The sequence below is a fragment of the Artemia franciscana genome, chromosome 12 (assembly GCF_032884065.1).
Source record: "Artemia franciscana chromosome 12, ASM3288406v1, whole genome shotgun sequence".
NCBI lineage: Eukaryota > Metazoa > Arthropoda > Branchiopoda > Anostraca > Artemiidae > Artemia > Artemia franciscana.
In genome coordinates, this window is record NC_088874.1 from 4276258 (window position 1) to 4299235 (window position 22978).

General features: G+C 32.2%; 2 protein-coding genes across 4 annotated transcripts in view; one reads left to right on the plus strand and one right to left on the minus strand.

Annotated features, from left to right (window-relative positions):
* The window catches only part of LOC136033597 (carbonic anhydrase-like), an 82070-nt gene extending 65403 nt beyond the window's left edge, over positions 1-16667 (plus strand). For all 3 annotated transcript variants that reach the window (XM_065714375.1, XM_065714377.1, XM_065714376.1), the window contains 3 exons: positions 4537-4642; positions 10006-10236; positions 15993-16667. In XM_065714375.1, the coding sequence (XP_065570447.1) occupies positions 4537-4642; positions 10006-10236; positions 15993-16178 (523 nt within the window). In that variant the 3' untranslated portion in view covers positions 16179-16667. The remainder of the gene's footprint in view (positions 1-4536; positions 4643-10005; positions 10237-15992) is intronic.
* Positions 1-22978, minus strand: part of LOC136033596 (elongator complex protein 4-like) — a 142896-nt gene that overhangs the window by 104049 nt on the left and 15869 nt on the right. The window lies entirely within an intron of this gene.

Below are 22978 nucleotides of genomic sequence, written 5' to 3' on the forward strand. Positions count from 1 at the left end.
TTTCCATGTGTCTCAGAAACCACCAAAAGCTTTTATTTTTACGATCATGTACTTGGAGGCGCTGCTTAATGAAAGTGTGCTATGTATGGTGGCAGGAAACTGTTCGAAGATCAACAACAGGTGACAGAGAGCTGGAAACTTGTCAATCACAGTAAAAATAAACTGTTTAAAATTTTTCACATTTTTCCTCCATTTTGTGAAACTTATTTTGAGCAGCAACACACTTCTTAATACCTGACTTGACGAAATAAGGTTATTTTGCGGGCATAGTCAAACAGTTGAACTTACAAGAAATGAACTATAGAAGAACAAAATGTCTTAGGTTTTCCACAATTTGGCCATTCTAAACCAAAACACATTCGACGCAAATATTTCCTAAGATTGTTTTTGCTTTTTGTCGGATGAGTAGATCAGTAGGTTTTGTCGAAAGAGTTTACACCTTCTCGAAGTCTATTCTTCCCCAAAAATCACTAAACATTCAATCTTAAGGTAACAATGCAACTATTACTATTTTTACTTTTTTGAAAAAAATGAAGACTTAATTTAAAAAAAAAATCGACAAGTTTTTGGGGAAGAATAGAGTTTACTCCCTTTTGGAGAGCTCCAAAAAGTATAGCACCTACAAACCATAGTTTAAAATAATGCGCAAGTTGTATATTTACAAAAGGCAAAGATTTTGAACTTACCCTCCCTCCCTCTCTTTATATTTTCCTATCGTTTTCTGCCATAAAGGGAAAATATTAGCAGAATGATTCGATCAGGATTGAACTGCGCATATTATGTTAATAAAAATATTCATTGCAAAAATTCTCAGATATATCATCAATCTAATGTTAATTAAATTATTAGTCAGAGCTCCAACAGTGGCGCCATTTGGGGGGGGGGGGGCAGGGTGGGGGCCATGGCCCCCCCTGATTTCTGGAGGGGCCCAATTTCAACCACGTAATTCTTTGTTTATTCGTCCTTGTTCTACTTTTTTCTCTTTTTTTTACCGTATTTCTACTGTGAATTATTACTAAAAAGCAAATTCAAGATACTCGACGATTATTGCATTTCAAGAAAGTATCCTGTTTTTGCCGTTCTCCCTAATTAATTTATGGTCACCCTTTTGGCAGGGGTTTGTAAAGTCCTTTCTGGGCTCGGAGTACTTCTGTGACATTGAAGTCTCTCCAGTGATTAATGAATCCCGTCAGTCGGCACATTTATGTGTAGGCTAACATCTGAAAAAGAGGGTATCCAGACCAGGGTGTCATTCCAGTTTTGTATTTAGTTTCTCGTTACCCTTCATCAAATAAAGAACCGTGAAACAGTGTTGAGTTGTGTTCAAGTTCAAATCGGATTATTGAAACATGAGTTCATCCGGTACGAGTGGTGCAAAAAAAAAAGGAAAATAAAAGCCCAAAGGAAAGAAGAAGAAATAAAGATGCAACGACGATTGGCTTCGTTTTTCAAACCGACTGTAAGTAAATCTACCACATGTTAAATTTTGTTTCGTCGACCAATCTCACTGAACGAAACAGAACAAGAGCTACGAGCTCATATGACACTTGTTACGAGTGTTTTTCTATTTAATTTCTGATCATTTTTTAAATAAAGCCAGGAAATCTGGCTTCACCTCCACGGAGAAATCCCCCTTGGCAAACATCCTCTGAACAATACAATCCTGGTTAAAATTTACTGGGACAATTACCCTTAACACTTCCAAGCGTGAAATTGAGCCAGTAAATAGAAAGCAAGATATATAAAGAAATTTTGTATAGGAATTCTGGAAAATTTTTCCAGTACACAATTTCCCCTGAAAAGTTCATCCCCTAGAAAATTCATTTTCCATGGAAAATTCTCCCCGAGCTAAGTCCCCCAGCCAAAAAAATCGTCCTCCCCTTCCCACCCTAGAAATGTATGCATGCTTCCGAATAAGAAATACTATATGTAAACAATGGTCACATTTTTTAACTTGAAGACCTTTTCCCAAGAGCTCTGGGTTTCATGTTATCTCCAAAGTCATTATTATTAGGCCTTTCAACGATGTTGAACAAAATAGCTATCTCAGATTTTTGGTCAGGGGAATTTGGGGAAAAATGGCATGGGAGGGGGCCTAGTTGCCCTCCAATTTTTTTGGTAACTTAAAAAGGGCACTAGAACTTTGAATTTCCGTTAGAATAAGCCCTCTCCCGATGTCTTGGCCCACTGGTTCGATATGATCACCCCTGGACAAAAAAAAAAATAAATAAACACGCATCCGTGATCTTTCTTCTAATATGAAGTACAAAATTCCACATTTTTGCAGATAGGAGCTTGGAGCCTCTACAATAGGGTTCTCTTAATACGCTGAACCTGATGGTATGATTTTATTATGATTATGAGTTCTAAGGGTGTTTCAGCCATTTTTTGAAAATCAGGCACATTTCTCAGGCTTGTAACCTTTGAAGGGTAAGACTAAACTTAACAAAATGTATTGAAAATCAGCATAAAAGTTTAGTTCTTTTGACATATCTATTGGTATAAAATTCCGTTTTTTAGAGTTTCGGTTACTATTGAGCCAGGTCGCTTCTTACTTACAGCTCGTTACCAAGAACTGTTTATAAGATAATGCTCAGACAAATCTTGTTGAGTTTCTTCTTTTGAAGAGGAAAGATAGAACAAAAAGCGACAAAGATAAGAAATTTCAAACCTAATAAGTTTTCGTCCGCATGAATTACTATGGCTAGCTTCAGTTTACCTTGCTTCAAAAAGTGTTTAATCACCCGACAGCAGTACTCGTGCATCATATTTTGTGTTTATTGATTCTAGGTTAAAATATAGAATCAAGGGAATGATAGCTTTGCAAGGTAATCCTACATAAACAAAAAATAAATAAAGAAGTGTATCACAGAAACCTATAAAACCTATAAAAACCTACAAAACATAAAATTGAATAGCACATTGGACTTAATTGAATGAAATAAAAAAGACATGTTTTTTCAACTGAATGTAAGAAGAAACATTGAAGCTCAAAACGGATAGCAATTTTTAAGTATATGAAGGGGTTCACCCCCTTGTCAATACTCGCTCTTTACGCTGTTCAAATTTGGTTCCAATTCTTTAAGAATGACTCCTGAATCTCAAAGGCCGTTTGATTAGAATAAATATCTCTTTTGAAAGTACTAAAAAAAAAACTTTAGCGTAAAGAGCGAGGTATTGACGAAAGGGTGAACCTTCTCATATGTAATAATTTCTTTTCGTTTTAAGTTTCAATCCTGCTCCTTACTTTGAGTTGAAGAAACTTTTTTTTCATTTAATTTCTTATTCTTTTTTTAATAATGCTTGGAAATCCAGTGCCCCCTTGATCGAAAATTCAGCTCCCCTATGAAAAGTTTCTCCATGGAAAGATCCTCCTACATAACCTCCTCTGCTCGAGCTGCCCCCCCACCAGAAAAAACTGAAAACGTCTGTATACTTCGCAATTACCTATACTATTTATAAAAAAGGGCAAAGTCCACAAATTGAACACCTTCCCCCAGAGACTTTGGACAATTAAGACATCTTTAAAGACATATTTATTAGATTTTTCAAATATATTAAACAAAATGGCTGTTAAACAAAATGTAAATATATTTAAACAAAATGGCAAAATGCGGAGAGAGTTCTACGAGGTTTTGGACAGAGTGTTAAATGAGTTTGAAGAGCGTTTTTCTGTCCAGCTGCCAGTGCTAGAAGCCACACGTTGCCTTAACCCCAAATCCAAAGATTTTATGGACTCAGATTTACTTCTTGTGATCACGACATACTTCGATCAGGCGGGAATCGATACTATGCAGCTGAAGTGTCAAGCTTTAATAGCTCGTGCATTTGTGTCGAAGCTTCCACAGAAACCGGCAAACGCTTTAGATGTCTTCGAACGCCTCGGAGGATTGAAAGAAGCTTATTCTGAGCTTCTTAAGGTCGTCAGGGTAGTCCTCACACTCCCGCTCACAACGTGCTCAAATGAACGTTTTTTCTCTGTGTTGACGTTTGTGAAGGACTACCTCCGGACAACGATGGAAAACGAGCGACTTTCGCATTTGCTGCTTATATTCTCTGAGAAAGCTGCAGTGAAGGAGCTCAATTTTGAGAAGCTTGTCGACGACTTCGCAAAAATGAAGCAAAGGAGATATCCATTGCTGAAGTAACTGTACGTAAGTTTCTGATTTATACAGTAAATGTTCTATTTTGGTACTGTTTTTGGTCCCTAAATAAGCTGCAAAATGCGAACCCCAAAGGTAGTACGGTACCTAAAGGCATGTTCGAAAATTTTAAAATTTTTAAGGCTGGATGGGGGCCCAAAATCGATTTTTGGCCCCCCCCTAAGGTTTTCTGAAATGGCGCCACTGAGCTCCAAGGATTGATAAACAATTGTTTTTAGCTTTCTATCCTTCAAGTTATCTTTTATTTATCTTTCAACTTTCTTACCCTTTAATTTACTAATTATGGATTCCTAGACAGTACTGTTTGGAGAAACTATTATCGAGCCATTTTTCCCTTAAGGCCTGCGAAAATCATGTTGTTTTTTCATTCTAGCTACGCCGCAGAATTGCACTTGGTGCACTGGAACAGAAAATATCGAAATCTGGATGAAGCCCTGGGAAATAAGGATGGTTTAACTGTTCTCGGAATTTTTATTGAGGTAAATATCTACACTGAATTTGCTCAATCTGTCAATTTGTTAGATATCCAGCTACCCATATAAAAAGATTGGGGTAGAGCCATATCCAGGATTTTTTTGGGGGGAGAGGAGTCTTACATAAATGTTTTTTTCAGGGGAGTACCAAAAAGTTTAAAAAGCGCATAAAAAATTATGTTCATTTTTGTTAAAGCTTTACAAGTTGGACAAACGTTTTTTGGGGGGAGGGGAGGAGAGTCCCAAACCCCTGCACCCTGGATACAGCCTTGGATAAGGGCTATCTTATGCATAGAGTTAAGCCAGAATTTACTTTTTTGGGGTGAGGAATTAAAGGCATTTAACGGATGGTTATGAAATTTCAGATTTTTTATCTTGAGATTTTTTTGTTTTGTTTTGTTTTGTTTTAGGTGGGACGGAAAAAAGTTGAAAGCATACTCTGTAGTTGCATTCCTTCACGTATGTGACATCCGTCAGGTTTACATTTGCGTCAATGAGATTTTCCTGTATTTGATATATACAGAAGCAGAAAATATCTGTACCTATCTGTGTAATATAGTGGCTTAATTATTGAGAAATTTTTTATGGATAGTTAATCCATATGCCTTGCACTTATCAGATCCCATAAATATCTCCTACATTAATTAAATTACCTACATCAAGTACAACCATAGGATCAGAAGACATAACATTTTGATAGTTTATAAAGTTATTCATTGATTACAGATAGTCATCTTGAAAAATCAATTAATCAAGGAGACCAAATAAATATTATCATTAATATTCCGTAAAGCCTCGAATCACAAAACGCATCGAAAATTAATTTTGTATTTTTTGTGAGAAGCAAGATGACAGGTGCGTGTTATTTTCTAGGGTGACTGTATCGAACCAATGATCCTAGAAGCCCGACATCTCTTTTTAAGTGTTGAAAAAAAAATTAGAGGGTGAAGCTTAATAGTCGAATTATTAAATCTTTACTTAGCTCTTCACTGAAAGAAACTTATATTTTATGCACTGTGTTCTTATTTGTCATAAAATCAACAACAACATAACCAAAAATAAAAATAATATCAAAAGCAGTGTTTCCACTTCTTTCTTCGAACAATTTTTTTTATTTTTGGTTAATTTTTAATTCGGTAAGCGGAGACTTACACTACATATGCAGTTCCTTTTTTTAGTAGTTGCAGGCAAAAAATTTAAAAAAACAAAAGAAGCGAAAACAAACAAAAACAAAAAGAAGGTGAAAAATCAGTTAATAAATGTACGAGACCATACTGTTTAAGAAGGGGTAGCTGTCTTTGGGAATCAATAAGTCGTGAATGTTTGAATTTTTACCGACAAAAAAAAAAGTATTTTCCAAGTATAAATAGTTAGTCTGCCTCTTCTGTTTTCACGGTACAACGTGGCAGCATTGATGAAAATTTGATTTTGATCTACGCCAATGATCTTGCAACAACCAAAAGAAAAATCCTAGAAAATAGTAGTTTCCAAGTATGAATAAACCAAAGATACCCGTCACATACACATCGTAAGATACCCATTGCTTTATACAGGGGTATAATTTTCAATAGGGCGGGGGAGGGGGGGGGCAAATGCCCCCTCTAGACCTAAGTATGCCCCCACAGACCTCAGTTTCCTCTTCCCAGCTGAAATTTAGTTTCTGCACAAAATCTTGTCAAAACTAAGATAAGCCTGCATAATTCAAATATCCAGAGGAAGAGGTCTGTTTTCTTTTGTATATCTTTGCATTTACGGTAATATATGGATCATTCTTTGGATTTCACTGTTATTTTGACTTGATTTGGGAAAGTTAGCTCCAAATCCCCCCCCCCATGATTTTGACTAAATTACGCAACTGGTTTTATACCACTAGGGTGATATGAAAGTTTTTTTCTTTGATAGTTTTGGTACCTGTTCTCTGCTTCAGTGTTGGTTCAAGCTTGTAATTACCAGTCGCTTATACATTTCTTTGATTCATTTATATTTCCAAGAACTGTTGACCCATGACTCTGGCAGTTCAGAAGAATATTAGATATGTTATATTAAACGGATAGGATACAAAAATATTAGATTTATTAGACAAAAATATTAGATTATTAGAAATATTAGAAGCAAAATGCTGTTAAACACAAAAAAAAATCTTCAGAAGTTATGTTTAAATTCCTTGACTCTGGCTGTTCATAAAAACAGAAAAAATGGACTTCATAAAGGATTCAACATAAAATGAACCAAAAATAAACGGATAGGCTGCGCAAATATTAGATATACAGAAGCAAAATGCTGTTAAACGCAAAAACAAATCTGAAGAAGTTATGTTTAAATTCTGTGACTCTGGCTGTTCATAAAAATAAAAAAAAAATGGACTTCATAAGAGATTCAACATAAATATACCGAAAAATAAACGGATATGATACACAAATATTAGAAAAACAGAAGTAAAATGCTGTTAAACGCAAAAAAAAAATCTTCAGAAGTTACGTTTAAATTATGTGACTGACTGTTCATAAAAATAGAAAAAAAGGACTTCATAAGAGATTCAACATAAAATCAACCAAAAATAAACGGATAGGATACATAAATATTATATATACAGAATAAAATGCTGTTAAATACAAAAAAAAATCTTTAGAAGTTATGTTTAAATTCTGTAGTTCACCGTTCTAAATCGTTTACTACCTTTGATAGCCTAACTGAGGTATAGCTTCAAGTAAAAGTACTGCACTGGTAGTCAAGTTTTATGATATCTGAACTATACCAAATTTCTATATATATATATATATATATATATATATATATATATATATATATATATATATATATATATATATATATATATATATATATATATATATATATATATATATATATATATATATATATATATATATATATATATATATATATATATATATATATATATATATATATATATATATATATATATATATATATATATACTTATAAACGTTAGTCGTGCCCAAACAGCCATTATGTATCTTTTTTTGTTCCCCGTTGAAACTATTTTTTTTTTCCAGCCTGCTCACAAGCTACAACTCGAGTTCTTCTGATTATTATGTTTCTTTTTATAAGAAACCAAAAGTGTAAAATAGAATTGTTTTTACTAAAAAAAAATTATCGTGCCTGTGAGTGATGGTAAATAAAATAAAGAGACAAAATAAAGACTAAATAAAGAAAAAAAAAATAAATAAAACGAAATGTCATGTTTTGAGTTTGGATACCACAAAACCGTGTCAGTCGTATTACTGAATCAAAAGAGAAGTATTGTTGAATTGTTTACTCCTCGAAAAGATTGAATGTTTGGTTAAATATCTAGATTTCGGAAGGGCCTTTGAATGGTTCTCTAAGATTGGAATTATCGATTCTCTCCATTGTTGTAGCTAGTAATTAACACTAGGGCTAGGGTCAGGCAAGGACAGCCGGCCAGCTGATGGAAAGTCACACTATGGTCTCATTTCTTAGCGATCTAACTTATGATTTATTAGTTTTTTGGGAAAGTTGACAAACTTCGAAAGTTATCAAGCACTTTAATGATAGGTGCATAAGTGACACCTCGTCATAATGATGTTATTCCCTACCCTTACACAAAGTGTAATTAAAGCGTAACTCATATTTAAAATTCACAAGAAAACACATTAAGGTTTCTTTGGCTATCAATAAAACAGTTTAGATTGCATATAATCAAAATTTGGAACAAATTTCTTTTCTAAACTAAGAAAAAATTGCACACCTCACCACTGTTATCAAAATTTGTCCGCAGTGTTTTAAGAATTATTAGAAAGCTCATTAACCTTAAATTTGGTTAGATAACTAACGCTTTTAATATATAATTTTAATATAGTAATTCCAAGTATGAAAAGGGGTCAATACTTCATTTTATCTCTAAGATATCGTTATACAAATGAAAGATTGCTCAAACAGCTTTTAGTGGTAGTACACACCATGTCTTACCGACAATTCCTTGCTGGTCCTGTAGCCATAGTACAAAATACACTAAGTCCAGGTAAAAAAAAAAATCTTAACTCAATTTAAACAAAGAAATGAATGTAAAGATGACAAACGGGTCTATAGCCAGTAAATGGAAACGAGGAGAACAAAATATCAAATGAATATTTCACCTGTGTACAACAAGGTGCCTACAGCGTAGAAAAAAAAACAAACAGAAAATAAAACTAGAAGAGAAATATGAAACTAAAATAGTCTAACATAAATATACAATATATAATTACTCACAAATACCATCGGCAGCTACCTTCATGAAAACGAAAAAGTAACTGGATTAAAAATTTTAAATAACAAACAAAAGGGATTATATTATTGCGACATAATTTTACGAAAAGCCTTTGATGCTGACAGTCGTTTAGGCTGTTTGTTTATTCAGTTTGGCCGTTTTGGTTGTTTGGCCGTTATTCAGTTAGGCCGTTTATTCAGTTTGTTAGGTTTATTATTAAGTTTGCTAGGTTGTCTAAAGGCGGACATTTTTCAATACTTAATTTTTGAACATGGGTTAAATTTTTAAAACAATATCTTTAGATCTTTTACTCCATCAACTTTTTGCTAAACTGGAATTGGCATGATATTTGTTTACCTTTTGTTAAATTGCATCATTTAAAATCTAAAATTAACCCATAAGCAAATACCGAATTCAATAAATTACTGTGCTAACTATTACAAGAGTATAATTGAAACTTAACTTAGCTGTGAATCCTTATACTTTCTGCTTTCTTAATAATATTTACAATAATAAGATTACTCCTATCCCTGTTTACATCTGCGGTACAGAAATAAGGCTGTCAGGATGTAGACAGTAATAAATTAATCATAAAGTACAAAATAATTTTTATTGTGTAATCATTGCCTCAATTTATACGATGATAAACATTCCTTTATCAGGTAGGTATTGGGTACCTACTTTCTATGATTTACCAAATGCTGAAAATTGACAACACACCTAATTTTATTGAAATTTTGATTGAAATTTTTGAAATTTTGAAATATTGAAAATTTGCTTTTAAAACTGTTGTAGTGCTTAAAGCTTTTAAGCTTTATGTGTAGTATAATCTTTTAACAAGATTATAAGTATAATAGTATAAGTGTAAGTATAAGTATAATCGTAGTATAAGTATAATCTTTTAACAAGAAATGGAATCAAATCTTCATACAAGAAAAAATAAATTACTTTTTTTTTTACTTGCAATTCTTCTACCATGGACAAAAGGTTTTCCAGGGTGTACATATCCCACCTGTGCCCCTCCCTTACCACGGCCATGATTCTACCCCCTGTTTAAGCATTTATATCATAGTAATATATATTGAAGGGATTGTATTAAAATATATCATATTCTGTTAAGGCGACTGAAAAAGATAACGAGAATATGGAACCATTTCTTCGACTTCTTGAAGATGTCAAAGACGCAGGGGCCAATGTTACTGGAATGGGGCTTGACTTTGCTCTGAAGGATGTTTTACCTGAAGATTTGTCCAAATTTTACCGATACCATGGATCCCTCACTACTCCTAGTTGTAATGAAGTTGTATTTTGGACAATGTTTGACACACCAGTTACTGCTTCTGACAGACAGGTGAGACTTCGCATTTTATTGCATTGATTTTGTTTCACAGTCTTTTTTTTTTGTTTTTGTTTTTTTAACTTCAAAGTCTTATATACCGAAGAGCCATAAATAAAATAATTTCTATAAGCTTCAGTTTAACTTTTGACTTCAGACAATAACATAACAAGCTGACACTTTGTTCAATTCAACTTACTTATTCAATAAAAACACAAGTTTTTTCAACTGAAAGTAAGGAGCAAGATTAAAACCTAAAAAGAACAGAAATTATTACGCATGTGAAGGGGCTCCCTCAACAACTCGCTCTTTATGCTAAGGTTTGAATTTCGTCCCAATTCTTTAAGAACAACTCCTGAAACACAAGGTTTGTCTAGTTAGAACAATAGGAAGCTTTTTCTTTTAAACTACTAAAAACTTCTACGTAAAGAGCAAGGTGTTGAGGAGAAACAAGCCCCTCATATACGTAATCATTTCTTTTCGTTTTAAGTTTTAATATTGTTCCTTACTTTCAGTTGAAAAACTTTTTTTGTTTAATTTATTATCTTTTTCAAACAATGCTGGCAAATCTGGATAACCCTCCTTGAGATGTATCCCCCCTCCTCACGAAGACTCCTCCGTAGAAATTTCATTCAACGTAAAGTGCCTCCCCCCGTCAATTCCCTCTAGAGAGCTCAATCCTGGCTGAAGACCCCCCCCATAAAATTTTTTGTGCACGATTCAGCTTGAAAATTCTTCTTAGCATACTTTCGTACGAAAAAGACTTTAATTCTAATCAGTTTCTCGGTCACTCCAAAAATGCCCCCTTCCGTGGAAATATTCTTTATTCCGTGAAATATTCCGTGGAAATAGCCCCCGGATAATTCCCCAGAACATCACCACATCCAAAGAGAATTGAGTTGCCAAAGAGAATGTAAGACAAAAAGAATATCGTGTAGAATTCTGTCAAATACCCTGGGCGTAAAAATTCCGCTGGAAATTTACCGCCCCAAGGAATAATAACTTCTTTTTTTGTCTGAGACTATAATATTTATTGCTATGAAATCCCATTATCTTTCATGTTTTTAAAGATTACATTATTTCACAATATCAGTACTGGTACTGATAGTAATAGAATCACCAAGAAAGAACAATTTTTCATTGTAAATATTTGTTTTCTTGTTCTTCTTAGTTTCGATCAAAGATAATTTTATCTCAGCCTTATTACTGCTTAATAGCAAAGTAATCAAAGAGGATATTTAAATGCCTCGTAAACGTTACTTTTCTTCTTCTTGGATTTAAATTAAAGGATTGACTGAATTGGATTAAATTAAGGATTAATTTAGTTTAATTAATTTGATTTAATTGGATTAAATTAAGGATTAATTTAATTTAAATATTCCTTTTAACTTATCCCTGGAAAAAGCATAGTCAGAAAGAACATGTCGTGTAGATACATTTTTTCATCTTCTTCTTCTTGGTGCTGATGAAATATTATTTCATTCTAATGCATCATTGCAAATAACAAAGTACTCGTCAAACATGTATATATACTTGAAAAAGATTTTTTCTTTATTATTGGCTTCACTTTAAGTTGGCAAGACACGGGAAGACTGCATTAGCGCATGTCAATTTAAATTAATATTGTTAAACTACAAAACTTTATGAAAATAGTGTCAATACCTCCGTTTTTGTTGTCAGTAAAAAGAAACAATAGATAAAACACTAAGCAATTTCCAAGACAGTGAAATTTGTTCACTGTTTGAGCGTTTTAAACAGTTTCATTTAAGACAGTGAAATATGCTTTTATTTGTCTAAGCGCTTTGATGAGGACGGCTCTTTGATATAGAGCCGAAATATTCATTTAAGATTTTAACAAATTTCACTGTCTTAAATTCGCAAAACTAATAAATTCCCTATTGTTTTACCAGTTGTTTGTTTTTATGATGGAAAGGGTGGGTGGTCATGGTAATTACTTGTTTTCAAGAAAACTCACTTTTGTAGTTGAGAAACTAATTTAAGTTATCCAAAAGACAACTTCAAGCTATTTAGAATTTGAGGGATAGAACTTTCAGAAGCTAATCTCACCTTGTCGGACTCCTTTCAGTTTGTGGAAATATACAGTTTATGAAAGTTTTCAAAAAAATTCACTTTTATAGTTGAGAGACTAATTTAAGTGCTCCGAAAGACAACTTCAAGCTATTTAGAATCTTCAAATTCTAAATAGCTTGTTTATTAGAACCTTCAAAATAGAACTTTCGGAAGCTACTCTTACCGAATCGGACTCCTTTCAGTCTATGAAAGTTTGCAGTTTATGAAAGTTTTCAAGAAAATTCACTTTTATAGTTGAGAGGCTAACTGCTCTGAAAGACAACTTCAACATTTAAGTGCTCTGAAAGACAACTTCAAGCTATTTAGAATTTTCAAATGCTAAATAGCTTGTTTATTAGAACCTTCAGGATAGAACTTACGGAAGCTAATTTCACCAAGTCGGACTCCTTTAAGTTTATGAAAGTTTTCAAAAAAATTCACTTTTGTAGTTGAGAGATTAATTTAAGTGCTCCGAAAGACAACTTCAAGCTATTTAGAATCTTCAAATTCTAAATAGCTTGTTTATTAAAACCTTCAAAATAGAACTTTCGGAAGCTACTCTTACCGAATCGGACTCCTTCCAGTCTATGAAAATTTTCAGTTTATGAAAGTTTTCAAGAAAATTCACTTTTATAGTTGAGAGGCTAAGTGCTCTGAAAGACAACTTCAACGTTTAAGTGCTCTGAAAGACAACTTCAAGCTATTTAGAATTTTCAAATGCTAAATAGCTTGTTTATTAGAACCTTCTGGATAAAACTTTCGGAAGCTAATTTCACCAAGTCGGACTCCTTTCAGTTTATGAAAGTTTTCAAGAAAATTCACTTTTATAGTTGAGAGGCTAACTGCTCTGAAAGACAACTTCAACATTTAAGTGCTCTGAAAGACAACTTCAAGCTATTTAGAATTTTCAAATGCTAAATAGCTTGTTTATTAGAACCTTCAGGATAGAACTTACGGAAGCTAATTTCACCGAGTCGGACTCCTTTAAGTTTATGAAAGTTTTCAAAAAAATTCACTTTTATAGTTGAGAGACTAATTTAAGTGCTCCGAAAGACAACTTCAAGCTATTTAGAATCTTCAAATTCTAAATAGCTTGTTTATTAGAACCTTCAAAATAGAACTTTCGGAAGCTACTCTTACCGAATCGGACTCCTTTCAGTCTATGAAAATTTTCAGTTTATGAAAGTTTTCAAGAAAATTCACTTTTATAGTTGAGAGGCTAAGTGCTCTGAAAGACAACTTCAACGTTTAAGTGCTCTGAAAGACAACTTCAAGCTATTTAGAATTTTCAAATGCTAAATAGCTTGTTTATTAGAACCTTCAGGATAAAACTTTCGGAAGCTAATTTCACCAAGTCGGACTCCTTTCAGTTTATGAAAGTTTTCAAGAAAATTCACTTTTATAGTTGAGACATTAATTAAAGTGCTCCAAAAGACAACTTCAAGCTATTTAGGATTCGAAGGATAGAACTTTCGGAAGCTAATCTCACCAAGTCAGACTCCTTTCAGCTTATGAAAATTTTCAGTTTATGGAAGTTTTCAAGAAAATTCACTTTCATAGTTGAGAGACTAATTAAGTGCTTCGAAAGACAACTTTAGGCTATTTAGGATTTTCAAATTCTAAATAGCTTGTTTATTAGAAATTCCAGGATACAATTTTCGGAAGCTAATCTGACCAAGTCGGACTCCTTTCAGTCTCTGAAAATTTTCAGTTTATGAAAGTTTTCAAGAAAATTCACTTTTATAGTTGATAGACTAATTTAAGTGCTCCAAAAGACAACTTCAAGCTATTTGGAATTTGAGGGATAGAACTTTCGGAAGCTAATCCCACCAAGTCGGACTCCTTTCAGCTTATGAAAATTTTCAGTTTATGGAAGTGTTCAAGAAAATTCACTTTTATAGTTGAGAGACTAATTTAAGTGCTTCGAAAGACAACTTCAAGCTATTTAGGATTTTCAAATTCTAAATAGCTTGTTTATTAGAAACTTCAGGATAGAACTTTCAGAAGCTAATCTCACCGAGTCCGACTTCTTTCAGTTTATGAATTATCTTCGGGTGAAACGTTGGGATTTGAGTTGGTGAGACCGATATAAGACTACATTAACACAAGTGAAACAACAGTAAATCTATAACCTAGCACAAATTTTAACAATAACATTAATAGTGTCGTTCTTGGTCTTCAGAAACATTGTTGCCATAGTTAAAATAAAACAATAGTTAGTCTTCTAATAGACAAAATCTAGCTATATCCTTTACCTTTACAGATATTTCAGGGCAGGGTTGCCAACTGGCGACTTCTAAAAAGAGTGCAAATCAAGGCCAAAAAAGAGTGATTTTTGCTCAAAAAGAGTGGAAGTCAAACAAATTTGCGCATTCCCTTTTCTGAATCCGTTCTGAGGTGAAAAGAGCGCACTTAACACCAATAGGGGGCAAGTTGGCAACCCTGTTCCCTTGGTTAAATGCACTTTTGACGAATATGCCAACTACTGACATGAAAGCGAATGAAAACTAGCACCCAAAAAGAGTGAATTTCAGTCTTCCATATTCCCTCTGAGGTAAAAAAGAGTGTATTCCACAAGAATAGTGTACAGGTTGGAAACCGTGTTATAGAATATAGAATAGAATATAAATTTATTGGCTAAAATAGCACACAAGATAGCATAAGCACGTCAGAACAATTACAATTACAATGATAAAATAAATGTTAAGGGATAAATATAGTTACAAAGTTAAATCAATTATTAAAATGCGAAACAAAATAGGGAACGAAAGAGTTTTTGTACCTCATTGTCAACATTTGGGGACACAAGTCAAGTTGAGTATTTGGAGCTCTACGAGCATTAAGTCTTGTACTGGGAAGGATTGGGGGGTTTTCTTTGAAGGGGGGAAGAAGAGGTCAATGATAGTCAGAACTAAGGCACTTGTGCCCAAAGTTCATGGTAAGGAAGTGACGTCATGATTCCAATGTAGTGAGTTCAAGTCTAGCCAAACCTTCATCATAAGTAGTATTATATGGGGGAACTTTCAGAAGCCAGTCTCACCATGTCTACTCTCATCAATTTTTTTTTTGGTTTAACGTAAAGTCACTTGATTAACATCAGCTTTGAAGATTCTGAAGAACCTTCAACTGGAATAAGAATTAAGGCAAAAAAATGATAAACACACAACAATATTTTTAGAAGCTGCTAATCCCAAGCTCTTTTAAGACACTGTCAGGATTATGTTTCATATTCAAGGGGCTGATAATTGGTTTAAAGTTTATAAAGGGGGCTTAAACCTTTAAACCATTTGATCGGTTGACATGGTTGGAGTGAAATGAGAAGGATACCACGTGGCAACTAATTATGAAACCAAATTGTGACTCAGAATTTATAAATTGTTTTTTTTTTGTTTATGGTATTGCGGTGCCAAGTCAGGGTGGTTTCCTATAGCCCTCTCCTTCTCTAGCTTGTTTCATTCTTCGTTTTTATATATTTCTTGCTAGTTCTTCGATTTTTGACTTTGATGTTTGATAAAATTTATTTGATAATATATATACTTTGCTTCCAGCCTAGATCTGTTAAGATACTTCCATTTATTTATTTTTATCCGTTAAAAATGATTGATTCCTGTATAACTAGCCTTTGAACGGTTTATAAGAGAGTTCGATAATAGACTGAATGGTTCATTTTATTGGTACATAACTTCTTTGTTTCTTTGCAGCTGAAGGAATTCAGACAGCTCTTGGCTGAAGATGGATCAGCTCTAGTGGATAATTTCAGACCTCCGCAGAATTTAGGAACTCGAACCGTCTATGTTCGCGCAGGAGCTGCCTTCACAACCAGTTCTGTCCTGACCGTTACAGCTGCGCTCATCATTCAGAAACTGTCCCAATCTTCAGTGCTGTGATTTGCATAAAAATTTATATTTGATTATTTGAAATTTGCACAAATTTTTTTAAAAACCTTGCATGACGGCGACTTGATGCTCCTCTATTTAGGTATTTTAAACTGTCTTTCTATAGTGACTGGGCAAACTTGGTCTTGAGGCCATTGCTTTAATGTGATTTTATTCATCCATAATTGACCACAAGAAAACCGATTTTAGAATACTGAGATCTGTTAAAACCGGTTTTTTAAAGGTGGATATCATAATGTACAAACCTTGTGTCTTTGTCTCAAAGCTCTTTTGGCTTAATAGCGTATATTTTTAGTAATATTGCCAGCTGGTTATGCATGAGTGGCTGAAATAGAATTAATCCTACGAGTAGTATTCACGAATTCAAGAATAGTGCCATATTGTGATTGCCTTAAGTAATTGTTTTGTGTTGAATTATATGAATTTATCTTTACGATTTGATGAAAATAATAATATACTTTCATTCATCTAAAGTGAAAATTACTCTAGCTTCCTTAGTAGAATTAGTTATACCGAATTTGCTTACTTCTTTATGCCAATTTTCTTGCAAGAATTTTCCGCCATTTTTTTTGACATAGTCAAAGAATGATTGAAAAAAAATTCAGAGGATAATGAGCCAAGCCGAGAACTCCAGGGGAAAAATAAAGAGACCAGGTGGTAAAATTTATATTTCCAAAAGGCTACCTGATTATTAAAATGGACAGAGTTGGATGAGGCTAATTCTTAGATATGGCTTTAAATAGATTAGGTTGGAGGAGGAGCGTGCGTAGCTGTGTTGGCCTCAGGCGGCTTGGTGCTGCAGTGAGTTATTAGTAGTAGTAGTATTAGTAGTAGTATATATATATATATATATATATATATATATATATATATATATATATATATATATATATATATATATATATATATATATATATATATATGGTACCAGCCCGTGTCTTTGCTCTTCATTTTCATTTTGAAAAGTTTTTTGATTTTTATTACTTCAGAAAATTTAGCAATGGCCATGTGTTGTCACAACTGGATGGTCCAGGTTGTCGATTTTCACATCTTATGACGCTTGATAGTTCAGGTGTTTGTTCCAAAGAATCATCATTTATTGTAACTGAAACTGCAAATTTTCGTTTTTTTGGCCTTCCAACAGAAATTACATTATATAAACAATAGATGCGTTGGAAACTCAATAAACTCTAGTCTGATGTTACATATTGTGTCATAAGAAATGCTTATATTATTCACTAGCATAGTAAATGCCGTTATTTGAAAAAAACAAAATTAAAGTTCTTAACGAGTTTGCTCAGACTTCTGACCTATCTAGATTTTTTTTTTTATGGGAGAATATCCAAAGAAACCAATTTTTCCGAAAAAAAATATGGAGCCGTTTTTGAAAAAAAAAATAAATACACACATACACAATTATAACTCACTTATAAAGATATTATATATGTATATATATATATATATATATATATATATATATATATATATATATATATATATATATATATATATATATATATATATATATATATATATATATCCTATTACCATTCCTTTCCAATAGGTCCACTTTCAAATCTAGACTTTCTTATAGTTTAAGGTTTTGTCAAGTAAATATTTCTAAATAACGTTAATCTTCATTATTTTTGTAAAGAATTGCAATATTTTGAAGTACTTTAAATGCTAACATTACAGAGAAAAAAAGATAATACTCGGAGGGCTATTTAAAATTAGAATTTTTGACTGTTGTTAATAACGGCTTGTTGCGGCATGCACTTTAAACTAGTAGAGGACGAAGCTCAGCCTATAATAACCAAAAATTTCAAAACAAGTTTAGAAGAAAACTGTCAAGTGAGGAAGAATCGCCACTTGAAGCTCTTTTATGAATGGTAACTATGATTTTGATTAATCTTAATGGTAAAACTTTACTGCAAGAACAAATTTCTGGGAATTTCAATTTGACACCATTAGCCGTTCCTGAGATATACCTTTTTGACAACCAAGATGCACATAGTGTCTTTTTATTAAGTTCTCAATACACCTTAACATTCTCTTAAGAATTCCAACCTAAATAATAATAACTGTTCCAGAGATATTGCACACATCATTTTTAAAAGATATGCATACACATACATACACACACACACATACACGCATACGCACAGCCACATACAACCAAAAGCACACACATACAGGTTCTGATATCTACAGAGAATTCCATTTGTTGTTGTTTTATTTCCCTTTCAATTGTTAGTTGCATTAGTTCTTGCATTTCACATTTCCTTCTTACAATAGTTTTTATATACATAGCATTGTGAATCTCACGAATGTTAGAAAAATTCACTACATGACACTTTTCAATCTTTCAGATAAGGGCCAAGGATCGTTTGTAAGAACCCATATATATATATATATATATATATATATATATATATATATATATATATATATATATATATATATATATATATATATATATATATCATGAAAAGAGAAATCACCAATGCTACAGCACAAACACAAAAAAAAAAAAAAAAAAAAAAAAAAAAAAAAAAAAAAAAAAAAAGGAGACAGAAGGAGAAAAGGAAGACTGTTTTCCTAAATTAGTGATTAATATAGACCAGCACTTGAATGAGGCCTTAACCCTACTCATCCATACAATCACATAGGTCAAACAGCATAGCCACACACAATCAACCATAAAGAATAATCCATGGACAGGCAGTCATGTCGTCAATAAGTATAAGTCGTCATTTACCAAACCATAGAAAAAATAATATAGACAAATAATTCAGAGGCAACACCCAACATAAGGGCTCATCAGGAGAATACACTGGCCTATATAGGTTTCGCCACTCTAAATTCTCTACCCAGCACAGTGTTGTGGCTACCACAGAATATCCATGGCATCCCCGCGTCAGGTATCACCCCCAAAATACATGTCTATGAAAAAAAACAGCAAATGTAAAACAACCAAGTAAAACCAAAACAAGCTTATCCTGTTAATATATCCCTCCCTTTAGCAACAATAGGTAAACTAAATATTATAAATTTTACCAAATCACAAATATTAACACATTGCAAAAAACCTGAATGAACTAAACAATTATATAATTCATCTTTACCATGTGGCTAATTTTTTAAAAATTCCGCTCAAATAGAAACACAATTCAAAATAAATGGCGCTGTGACAACATTTCTCGAACCTCCGAAATTAGTCAAAAATTTCTTTAAGTATTTCTAGATAATTCTTTTGATATTTATTTAAAAGTTCGTTATAATGAAAACTAAATTTTTTAAATTGCCAAGTTAATTTATTTGCAGAAAAACCTCTTGATATCAATTTTTGGCTTAAGATTTTACATCTATTTTTAAAATCAATATAATTACTACAAATCCTTGCATAACGAAGTAACTGTGAGAAAAACGCTGAATATGTGATATTTGAGTGTATATTACTTTCAGGGAATGGGAAACTAATCACTTCAAAATCAAAATCATCCGTTTTATTATACATTTTAAAACTTAATTTATTATTATCACAAATATTAATATTTAAATCTAAGAAATGATCTTCATGACCAGCGCCATGACTAGGCTCAAGAATAAGCTCTGATGGATATATATTTTTAGAAATATCAATGAAATCCTTACAATTTAAGACCAAAATATCATCTAAATATCTTTTATTATTTGACAAAGCATGTTTTAAATTAATTGGATTATTCTTATCCATCATATATTTATATTCTAGTTGACTTAAAAACAAGTCAGCTATAAATGGGCTGGCATTCCCCCCCATGGGAATTCCCATAATTTGCTTGTACAAATCACCCCCAAATCTTATATAAGTATTGTATAAAACAAATTCCAATAACTCAAAAATCATATCCAAGCTGTAACATCTCAAGTTAACTGTAGTATTAAAGCAGTTTGTCCATATGGCTTTTTTATTATAACTGTCTATTTTTAAGAACCTTTTACTAGATAAGAGGAAAGATTTCTTTATAACAGTTTTTAAATTATCTAACACTAAATTGAGTGATAAATTAGTATACATTGTCGCAAAATCGAAAGACTCAATTCTTTTAGCTGAAACCATTGTTAAAGAATCTATCACCTGCAGTGAATTATTAACACTCCAATATGGATTAAAATTCGAAAATTTTTTAATACCAGAACAATAGGTTTTAAGTTTATTTACAATTTCCTTTAAAATTAAAGAGAGGTCAGTAGCAGCAATGCGGGTTGGACATTTAGCTGCTCCAGCAATAAACCGTGGTTTAGGGGGATTCTTATGAAATTTTACAGTCCAATATAGGAAAGGGAACTTTTTATCATTGTCATTTATTTTAATATTAAAATTTTTAAAAAGTATTTCTTCAGTCTTTTCAATTAAATTCTCATCCTCTATATTTACCTTTTCATAAACATTAGTTGTGCCTAACTCCCTTTTTAAGATATCACAATACAGCTTCTGACAAATTATGGCAAAATTATTATTAGCTTTATCCACTGGCACAATTACAAATTCATTCTTTAGATTAGCAATTGCTTGTTTAATCTTCGCATTATAAAATAATGATTTAGTGTTACTATTTTTTAAGTTAGAATATATTTTATTTCTTACTCTACTAATAATTAAATTCTTCCAACTTTGAAAACTCTCTTTATTTTTATTCTCTTTCTTACACCACTTATCAATAAATAAATCAAAATCATTTTCCAAGCCATCAAGAACACTCGATGGTTTCAGATGATGAGAAAGACGGAAATTTGCCCCTTTATTCATTATAATTTGAAGATCATCTTGCTTTATTATTGACAAGTCCCCTGTTATAACATGTTTGTAAGTAGGATTTACAAATGGGCCAAGTTGCTTACAATTACAAACCGGTTTCCAATTTATATCGCTATCTAGTTTTTTTAGTATTAAATTATAATTAAAAATAATTTGCCCAATAGTTTTTGAAAATTTATAAGTTAAAACTGGACTATCATTATAATTTAAATTACTAGGAAGGGCCTGTTTCACATGCCGCTGATTTAAAATTTCTGGTAAATTAATATCTTCAATCTGCTTACAAGTAAAATTAATAGGTAAATATAATCTGTTATCCTTATTACTAATCTTATCAAACTTTTTCTTTTTTGAAATAAATTTCGTTTTAGATAGAATGCAAATTGTATCACATATTACTTTAAAATTATAATCAAGAGCTGTATTATTCTTCACAATCCAGAAAAGTTTGATTAAATTCCTCTTGGATAAATTATTTAGACACTTTATTACAGAAATCATACCCCTAGATTCAAGTAGCTGGCATAGATCTATAGAAAGCATATGTACATCTAATTCATTTTTTCTATTATTTTTCCTATGTCCTCTCGATCGTTTTTTACGTTTGGTAGGACAAGTAAAAGAAGGATGGTCCATAAAACCATCAATACATTTAACAACAACATGAGACATGTCACCATATTTTGCTACACGATCATTTAACCCAAAAGGATAAGCTGTACCAAGAGTATGGATCCAGAAATCCTCCTGTTTACGTAGTCTATTATTCTTCTCTTCTTTATTTAAATTTTCTAATTCTAAATTTTCTAAAATTGTGACAGTTATATCTGATATGGAACATTTACCATTACTACAATGTTGAACTAGATAGTTATTAGTTTTTTCATTATTAACTGTTGTCTTGTGTCCAGAAAATCTTTTATATATATTATTAGTTGTTTCCCCCACATATTGTAGGCAGCATTTATTACATTCTAATAGGTAAATTACATTGGTTGTTCTACAATTAACATTACCACGTAACTTGCATGCAAAATTTTTATTATACAATGTACTTTTAACAGAAGTCCGTGGGACAAAATGATCTTGGCAAAGAAAACAACGACTTTTACACTTACTAACTTTCAAAAAATCGTTCCGAATTCCGAGGCTAATATTTGTGTTTTGTTGCATAAAAAGTTATTGAAAATAAATCCAAAACAAACCAACATCCAAATCAAAATCCAACAATCAAAGTCCAGAAAACATGCCGAGGTCAATAGGTCAATAAATACATAAGCAAAAAGATGAAAGAACATGAAATTTGCATAAGTGCCATCTCACCAATAATTAACAATATCAGGTTAAAAACCTGGACCAGGGTAAAGGTCTGTCGGGGAGAAAACTAAAAAAATTTTCTCCACCAGCACTGGATCCAACCTGGAATAATATCATGAAAAGAGAAATCACCAATGCTACAGCACAAACACAAAAAAAAAAAAAAAAAAAAAAAAAAAAAAAAAAAAAAAAAAAAAAGGAGACAGAAGGAGAAAAGGAAGACTGTTTTCCTAAATTAGTGATTAATATAGACCAGCACTTGAATGAGGCCTTAACCCTACTCATCCATACAATCACATAGGTCAAACAGCATAGCCACACACAATCAACCATAAAGAATAATCCATGGACAGGCAGTCATGTCGTCAATAAGTATAAGTCGTCATTTACCAAACCATAGAAAAAATAATATAGACAAATAATTCAGAGGCAACACCCAACATAAGGGCTCATCAGGAGAATACACTGGCCTATATAGGGTTTCGCCACTCTAATATATATATATATATATATATATATATATATATATATATATATATATATATATATATATATATATATATATATATATATCAGGAGAACTAAACTATAGCGATAACATGTTTTAGTTTTGTCACAACTGATGGCATGGAACTAGTCAATTAATTGATGTCAATCCCACCTAAAATTATTG